This window comes from Lottia gigantea (assembly GCF_000327385.1).
Source record: "Lottia gigantea unplaced genomic scaffold LOTGIsca_34, whole genome shotgun sequence".
In the NCBI taxonomy this organism is placed as follows: Eukaryota; Metazoa; Mollusca; class Gastropoda; family Lottiidae; genus Lottia; species Lottia gigantea.
The window spans coordinates 216,019-225,841 of NW_008709146.1; the positions used below are offsets into that span (position 1 = coordinate 216,019).

Below are 9,823 nucleotides of genomic sequence, written 5' to 3' on the forward strand. Positions count from 1 at the left end.
ATTCAGATATTTCGAACTACCAAGTAGAAATCATGTGACTTGCGTTGTTGTTGACATTGTCGACCAGCTGATGATTTCTTTGAAACTACAGGCAATCATGGCCAGTTCCAGGCAATATTTGTCGTTTGTTTTTGTTATAATATTTCTGTGCATTTCTCAAACATGTTGTCATTATGAGACTAGCCAAGGAAATTCACCACTTTACAGTCAAACAAATAGTAATACATCAAAATTGAAATTGACTTCTCCTACCACAGGAGCTCCATGGCCAATGCCACAAAGTTATAATGTGAAACCAGATGTAAATGTCATAAATGTTGGTAACTTTAAATTCGTCCATGGCAAATATCAGTGTATGATTTTAGACGAAGCATTTATTCGTTATTATAAATTGATATTTAATCATAATGAGAACTTTAGACGGTCTTCATCTTATAAAATATTGAAATTTGAGAGTGGTATAACACAACTAGAAGTCCTTGTCAACACACCTTGTAAGGATAATGAATATTTTAAACTAGATACAGATGAATCATGTAAGTATGTTAAGTAAAGCTTAGCTCATTGTTGAATCATAGAACTATTATTGAGCCTGTAGGCTTTCAGCAGGCCTATTATCTTTTGTAGCAGTGTAATTACAAAATAATTCTGTTTTGAGGTAATTTAAGATAGAATAGGTAGGCCCACCTACACTATTGGTCTCTAGCTTGATTAGTTTCAGATCAACTTCAAAATTAGATTCATCCTTGGAGGGATATAGGTATTTGCTCAACTATTGACTTGTTTAAATTCTGATAATGGAAATATTTTATAATACATTTTGATGATTTTGATCATATTAAAGATGATATTTTTTCAGATAATATAAAGATCTCTAAAGATTCAGCTGTATTAAATTCTAAAACTGTATGGGGAGCATTAAGAGGTTTAGAAACATTCAGTCAAATTATATATCATGATAAATTGGGTCAAGTAAGCATCTTGAAATATTTTTTATAATTAAGATAGATTAGCTTTGATAGTATTCTCTTTAAACAGACAGTGTTTCTTACTGATTGTTATTTATACAGATCAGATTTCCTGCACTACTTTTACTAGTATGGTTCCTGTAATTCCAGAACTTATCATATTAAGAGTCCATATGGTCATATATAAAATATTATATTTTGCATGAAAATAACACTTTGTTTAGTATTAATTTAGTTTGATAACAATTATTTTATAATTTCAGTATGTTGTCAATACTACAACAATTTCTGATCATCCCCGATTTCCACATCGTGGTCTATTATTAGATACTTCTAGACATTTTGTATCCAAAAATATCTTACTACAAAATCTGGTATGTTGCATATTATTATTTTTATAAAAACATGTATTTAGTAGACATCATCATAACTTATATATTTCCATCTTCACAATATCAAGCTATTAGATTGTACTTTATGCTAGTGAATACAGCCAATCCAAGCCCTCAACAGAAATACTGTAAACTAATTGACAAGGTATGAAATAGAAAGTTATGATTATCTGTATTTTCTCAAGTACAATCCAATTAAATTACTACATTTACAAACTTCTGTGATGAAAGAAAGATAGCCTACCAGTATATATTTTGTGGCATAAAAAATCTTCAATTAATTAGTTTAGCTGATGTCATACTAATTAGTCTATACTGTTTGATTTCAGGATGCCATGGCTCAGAATAAATTTAATGTGTTTCACTGGCACATAGTTGATGATCCTTCCTTTCCTTATGAAAGCATAATGTTTCCTGAACTCTCTCAAAAGGTATGTATGAGTGTTGACACATGCTTTAGATATATAATCCTCATCAGGACAGCTTGTTTGAAAACTGGGGCTGATGTACAATGTAAGGACATGGACTCAAATCTATTTGACATTAAATTTCATTACTCTTTTCAAGCATGAATGATATTGAGAATTATGATGTTTTTGTCAAATGATTATTTGTATTAGAACGAATTAGGAATATTCCAATCTTTCTATATCACTCTACAAACATTAATTTTATATTAAAAGTAATATACTATTGTATGGCAGATTATACAAATATATATAATGTTAGACATTAATTTTTCCAGGGTGCCTATGATCCTGAAACTCATGTTTATACTCAATCTGATATACAAGAAATTATAGAATATGCCAGATTACGTGGTATTAGAGTTGTTCCTGAATTTGACACACCAGGTAAATATATCAATTGGTAGTAACAGTAGTCACATTCTATATAGAAATAGAGAAAGAAATAGCTGGATAACAACTTACATTCACAGTTGTTCCTTGGCAAAACCTCTTGGCATTGATCTTTCTATGATTATCCTAACCTTTTTACTTCAAGGTCATCTGACTTTCACACACCATAAAGATTAGAACCAACAACCACCAATTTTTGATGTCATGTTGGAAGTAACTAAGCATAATGATGTCCATGTAAAGATTTTTATGGTTTTCAGCTTTTATCAAATTTTAACTAAAATAGGCTTCTTATCTTAGTTGATAACAATTTTATTCAATATTTCAGGTCATACCCAATCATGGGGTAAGGCACAAACTGATTTATTAACTAAATGTTATACTAAAGGTCAACCTAATGGTCAGTTTGGTCCAATAGACCCAGTAAATAATGCTACCTATACATTCCTACAGAAATTTTTCAGTGAAATAGCTAATGTCTTTCCTGATCAATATATACATCTTGGTGGAGATGAAGTTAGTTTTAATTGTTGGTATGTACAAATTGCCGATTTTTGTTGTTTTTCTGCAGATCACTACACCCTCTAACCGTGATCTGACAAAATCCTTTTGACCAAAAAGTATATGCTTCCTAATCAAACATGATATTTAACTAAATAGGATATCCTAAGATTCCTGCTTAGTAAAGCATTAATATGTCATACTTCTTACCACTTGTTATTGAGAATCTCCCTTACATTTATTATAGGGCTAGTAATCCAGCTGTAAAGGAATTTATAAAGAAAATGGGATTTTTTTTCTATGGTCAAGTAGAAGAGTACTATATGCAGAAGTAAGTCATTATAATCTGGACACAAAAGTGTTGTTCTTCCAGAGCTTTCAGTCTGATTCACTCACTTATAAAAGGTGTATGCAACGAAAGATTTTTACAATGCAAGGTGCAGAAACACAACAAATGAACAACAAATCCCATTTAACAATTTGCCTCCGTAACTGAATAGATCATTGTTTAACACTATATTACAGATTATTAGATATAGTTGGAAGATTAGGTAAAGGATATCAGATATGGCAGGAAGTTATTGATAATGGAGCTAAGGTATGTTACCAATTTAGTAACATATATTTTTTTTCTCTATAACAAAAGTTTAACTTGATCTTTTGCTATCTCTTTGGTCAGCTGTGTAAGGTTGGAAACTGATTCACAGAATTGTGGTCCAATTTTTGCTGAACTCAAAGGAGATTCCACCCTATTTGGTTTAAGATAATGAGATTGTTCGATTCATGGACAATTTGATTTAAGATTATTAAGATTGTTTGATTCATACACAGGTGCGTCCTGATACTGTTGTTGAAGTATGGAAGTCAGGATGGGAAAAGGAAATGGATAAAGTAACTAAAATGGGATATAAAACATTATTAGCTTCTTGTTGGTATTTAGATATGATAAAATTAGGAGATTGGCAGTCGTTTTATGTTTGTGATCCATTTAATTTTCCAGGTAGGCTATTAAGCTTCGAAATAGATTTATAGGGGTGGTAATATTTGTGCTTAGTTTCATACAAATCTAATCTATCTCATCCATTTTCTTGGCCTGTCATTTCTTTGACTTTCACTTCTGTGGTCATAGCCAATTGATTATTAATTAATTACATTAATTATTAATAAGCAAACTGCATCCCTTCAATGCATGGCACAAAAATATTCCAAATGCGTAGAATAAAAATGGCATACGATATTTATTTATAACTGTGATTAACTGTCTTATAGGAAATGCTAGTCAGAAGAAATTAATACAGGGAGGTGAAGCATGTTTATGGGGAGAATTCGTTGATGATACTAATCTTATGTCTAGATTATGGTAAGTATTGCTTTTATTAATCAATACAGCTCCCTGCCAGATCAGGATAATATAACTGGTACAGTGGCATATTTAGGCGATAATTTTTGGGATAAAAAATTTTTATTATCCTACATTAGAAAATTTTCCCGCACTCTTTGCCATGACTAATGCCCTTTAAAATCCTCAAAGGGATGCCTGGGGGGCTCAGATGCCCACCCCTTCATTCTCAATATGCTACTGAACTGAGCCTTTATAATATCTACCTGTAGTATAATATATATACAGGTCAAACTTTTCTTTAAATCAAATTATGATAACGATAACAAGAAAATGTCTTCTGTATTTTGACAGGCCACGTGCATCAGCTGTAGGAGAAAGACTATGGAGTAACCAGACTGTTAGTATTCCATTTGTAGCTCAACCTAGATTAGAGGAACATAGATGTCGTATGGTTGGGTAAGTCATGTATTGTAATATATCATATTCAATGAGACTTGGGCTAGGGATTTGATGTTGTTAGTTAGATATTTATGACAATAATACACCAGGTGTTTCGAAATAAGAATCTTCCCTCCCCCATGACTTAATGAATATTTATTATGTTCCTAATATGAAGCCTACCTGCTACACTGAAACATGGTAGAAAAATGAAATAATATTACAGGATGAAATAGGTTAAGTAAATTTTCACTCATTACAAACTTCATAGGTTCTCTCGTCATGTGGAGAAAAGTTGGGACACAAAACTCTTTTTATTTCAAAACTAAAGTGAAAATTGTATCTTACTTTTGTAGACGTGGTTTTCCAGCTGAACCAGCAACAGGACCTGGATTTTGTAAAGAAGAATACATTCATTCTTGATGGAAATAAAATTGTTCAGAAAAGTAAGCCTCAAGACCTGCCACAACTTAATACACCTTTATATGAGTAAATGAATATACCGGTTCATATTTGATACAAGAATTGTAAATATTGAGATAATGTGTTTTTTACCTAAAAAAAATATTTTCTACTTGTACTTTTGCACATTAATAGAAAATTTAAATCACATACCAACTTTGTCTATTTGTATGACAAATTATTGTCTTTACTTTATAACCAGGGTCATTGTTTTCTAATTGCTATACACACCAAAACTAATGGTTGAATTTTTGAATTTTAATTTAGCACTTGATTTGAAAGCTATTTTGTTTTAATAAATAGATATTTCAATTTTCTATGTATGTTTAGAGAATAAATGTGTATTTGATCATGTATTAGACTTGTTTGTCAATAAATTATTATTTTCTCTGTTTGTATTTTAAGAAATTGGCCATAAATACTAGTGTCCAGTACTTATCTGTAAAAACATCTTTAGTTTTTTGTTACATGGACAAATATAATCATAATTAAATAATTAACTCTCAGCCAAAATTAGTAATTCTTAAGTTATTTTGAAAGATTTTTCTAACAAATCAGATAAGACTGAATATCAGTTATTAATAGGTAAAAGATCGAATGGTCACGTTTGAAAATTTCATCTTTTTTATACCTAAATTCAAATGACTAGATCTGGATTGGGAAAGGAAATGAAATGTAATTAATTTACCTAATGCAAACTTACATAATTTACCTTGACTTTTCATTTATGTCTGTCAAAAAAATTTGTCCCCATATCCTTAATTGCTGTTAATGAGTTTTTAATGACTCTATTGACATGAGACACTGTGATGGTGACACGGGCTTATCCTTTGAAAATGAGTGAAAAATGGATGCTAAATGCTTCTGTAAGGTGTTCCTTTCCAATATTTCTGGAAAAATGGCGGTTCAAAATAGTATAAAATTTCCAAAGATAATAAACGAATAATACCTAATACTTCTGTGAGAATATTCGAAAAAACCTAAAACCCTGACCCTAAAAACCCAAAACCCTAAAATAAATAAAAATCCAAGGATTCAACAAAAAAAGAGTTATTTTAAAATTTCTAAAATCAATTTCCTCATTCGTGACAATTTTTCAAAATTATTATGCTAATAAGGATTACATAAATTATGTTAATTTCCTGAATTAAGACTAATAAAATATAATATTATGTTAATTAGTCTGGGTATGTTAATTAGGTGTAGACTAATTAAGCCACTGTTCTGACTATATAAGACCAAACTCTCTATAACATCTTCAGATTTTCACTTGATCTTCTCCTTGTTTAGTTCTTCAGTAGATCTAACTCTCTCCTCACTTACAAGGTAAGTTAAAACTTTTTAATAATTATTGGAGAATAATTCAGAAATTGTAGAATTTTGATTTACGCAAGACGATTTAATTTTTCAATGTTTTGTCAAGTATTTACTATATGTGAGTATTGATGTCCATTATAAAGCTATTTATTTTGCCTATTTTTTGTGGGTGGGAGGATAGGAATTACATATAAGAGGAGCAATAGTATAAAAGGTTTATATCAGCTGGTATAAATTTCTGTGAATTTTGTCAGAATTATGGTAAGGGAGCAACTCAATTCTAAGGGGTCAAAGAAATATTTACTTTTATTTTTACAGATGATGAAATTAGTTGTATTAGCTTGTATCATTGCTACTAGTTTAGCTTTTCCATATGGTGGTCTTGGTATGATGGGGCTAGCTGGTATGTACAACCCAATGGCTATGATGGGTATGTACAACCCAATGGCAATGATGGGAATGTACAACCCAATGGCTATGATGGGAATGTACAACCCAATGGCAATGGGTATGTATAATCCTATGGCTATGGGTATGTATGGAAGTGGATTTGGATTAGGAGGATTTGGATTAGGAGGATTCGGATTAGGTGAAACAGCCAGTCAATCACAACCTTTCCCTCAAGATCCTTGTAAGTAAAACTATTAATTCATAAAACAAGATAAATATCACCAAAATATCTCAAAAGATCCCACAAATATACAGTTGCAGACGATTTCCTGTTTATCAGCTCAGATCTCAGCTCACTGATTTGCTTCAATTCTTCTTCTTTTTCTATTACAGTGGCTGGACAATTTTAAACTAACAGAAACAAATGAATCATACTTGGAATATAAACAATGGAACACAGATTAATATCATAAAATATATTTTTTTAACAAAATACTTAATATCATCAACCATATAGTTTTAAATTTGTAAACAATTAAAATTTATTTTTGTAAAGAATGATACAAATTGCTCCAATAAAATTTGGTATTTATTTCTTGTGTTGGATATCTTCTTCCTATTTACTTGTTGACTGATGCAACCACATCCTCTTTGAACAGAGAACTATTTGATTAATATATTTATATAATATAATATTAAACACCTTCAGAAAATTTGTAAAATATCATATGCTTCTAATGCCCAATTCCTAGCTAGATTATCACTAGCTATATATTCAATACATATGTTATGTCAAGAATTGGACCCAGGTATATCTCTCACCTCATACATGAATTCCCCACTGTGAAATATATCTTCAGTATTCCATTGTATTGGAATAAAATACTAGTAACATTCATTTCTGATTAAAATATAGTACAATGTATATAAAAACTTAAACTAAACAAACCAACAACAAAATCAATAGTGAAAGATAAAGCTTGTGTTCCTGAATGTGTTTTTAACTTCCATAAACTTATTTGACTCAATAATGGTTGTAAAGTGGGATTGCAGTGGTGATAACTGGCAGATGTTAATTTAGATACAAGTATGTGGAAGTCATTTTTGATGGAAAGTTTCAATACGACTAGTAAAGCAACACATGTGATTTACTTTTTTTTCTAATGAACAGATGAGCATTGTCTGCTGTATTAAGATCTACGTAGATTGTCTATGAGATTTTTTATGTTTTAATATTTCTGTTGATGTTAAAGAATATTGTTTATCACAGTCTGTACAATAATAAGATTTCCTTAAATGATTTTCTTGAGTTTTTCTCTCCTCTTCAATCAATCTTTCTTCTTCTATAGGATCAACTGAAAAATACAAAATGGCCATCTTTGAAACCCAATGTACCAACAATAGTGTGACATATACATCTAAGACTAAGTCACACTTATGTGGAATGTGGAATTTCTCAGATAGTTTGAAACCCTGTCAAAGCAATTTCTGGTTCAAACCCCAGCGTTTTATAAAAAACTCTATAAGTTTGATGATAAAAAATATAAATTTTTCTAACCAGTATTTTGTTTTTCTAAACATTCTGCTTCATGCTGTAATCTCTCCATAACTGAAACTATCAGACTTTGTTTACACTGTGAACAAGTCCAATGTCTCTGCATAGTTGATGTAAACTCATTCCAAACATTACTAGAACTTGAATCTTCAGTTAGGCTAAAAATAAAGATTTTTTATTAGTCAAAGTAAAGTAAAAGTCAAAGTATCATTCTGGGCATGAATTTTGTGACCATCTACATTAAAATATTTTACATTGTTTGAAAATCATTTGTTTGGTTGTATATTGTGCCAATTTGTTCCCCCCAAAGCTTCATGTATGTGTGTTCAAATTGAATTTGCAAATGGCCCACTTTAAAATTATGACATCATTCTCATAATAATATTAAAACATACTCCTACCAATTAACCACCAGAAAATCTGAAACTTGTATTCCACCTTTAATAGAATGTTCTTTACCACTACCTAATAGCGTTTTATGGACATTTGTATTTTCACCACTAATATCTGAAAGAAAGTATCAAATTCAAGAATATATTATATAGTCAATACAGTACCCTATCAAACAGTAGTATTTACTCACAATGTTACCATCACATAGTAATCTGTTGATATAAGAAGCTGTCACAGTGTCAATTCTACAGACAGTGAAGAATCAATCAAGATTTTACCACCTCCACATGTGACCTTGACCTTGCCCTTGGTAACCATGACCATACAGCCTAACAGGCGCATGAATTTAAACCACTGTTTACCAGGAGATTGTGATTAGACTACATACCAACTTGAGTAACTGTTGGACCTATATAAAGATGTTTTGCTTCAGCTGGTAAAATTCGTCTTATAGCATATTCTACACTACTATCTAAAAACTCTGTTAATTTTTCAGCTAATAGTTTCTCTAATCTTCTAGCTCTAGAACTTATCTTCCTCTCACTTTCTACATTCTGAAATGTATCTGAAAAACAAATTGATTGAAAGTTTAATTGTGGACCATGGCAGGCCAACTTGTGTATCAACTTTATTTACTAAGAGTTTTACTATGTAAGGAAATACATAGAATGTACTTTTTGGCTTTTGATCAAGTACATCTAGATACTAATAAATTTCATGTAGGGCCTACCTTCTTGCATTTCTCATTGACTCTTCTTAAGAAAAAACTCAAAATTTACTTTTACTTTGTCAGAACTCAATTTTTGCCACTAAAGTAAGCTTGACCTACCTTCTAGTCTAAGTTGTAATAAATTCTGCCATGTTGTACGAAGTTGTATCACACTAGATAAGATATATTGAGCTGATTCTTCATTAGAAAATCTAATTTCTAACCAACCATCACATACTAATCTAAAATCAAACAAACTTTCTTTTAGTTAAGATATCCTTGTCAAATATTTTGGTATATGAGGTGAAAATTTCTTTGATGAAGTGAAAAAAAATGTTTCTTTTAAATCAAAGTGCTTTAAAAAAAAAACATAACCTCTATAACATATAAAAGAATAATTACCTTGAACATGATGAATTAGTATCTATAAAATTGGAAAATAAAGTTATAGTTTGTAATGCTGGTATTCTCATATTATTAACTAAATATGGTTTAT

The 9,823-nt window shown here is 30.5% G+C and overlaps 2 protein-coding genes across 2 annotated transcripts; both read left to right on the top strand.

The window, feature by feature from the left end:
• Positions 1-97: 97 nt before the first annotated feature.
• LOTGIDRAFT_120422 (hypothetical protein) lies at positions 98-4,924 on the top strand (the record flags this gene model as incomplete). The annotated part of the gene is made up of 12 exons (XM_009058410.1): positions 98-536; positions 860-972; positions 1,232-1,342; positions 1,690-1,791; positions 2,106-2,214; positions 2,549-2,753; positions 2,969-3,052; positions 3,247-3,319; positions 3,553-3,721; positions 3,991-4,081; positions 4,415-4,519; positions 4,858-4,924. 12 exons carry the CDS (start codon positions 98-100, stop codon positions 4,922-4,924), a joined length of 1,668 nt encoding a protein of 555 aa, XP_009056658.1.
• Positions 4,925-6,538: 1,614 nt separating this feature from the next.
• Positions 6,539-7,080, top strand: LOTGIDRAFT_162415 (hypothetical protein; the record flags this gene model as incomplete). The annotated part of the gene is made up of 3 exons (XM_009058411.1): positions 6,539-6,541; positions 6,599-6,911; positions 7,064-7,080. The coding sequence occupies 3 exons, from the start codon at positions 6,539-6,541 to the stop codon at positions 7,078-7,080; spliced, it is 333 nt and encodes a 110-aa protein (XP_009056659.1).
• Positions 7,081-9,823: the final 2,743 nt, after the last annotated feature.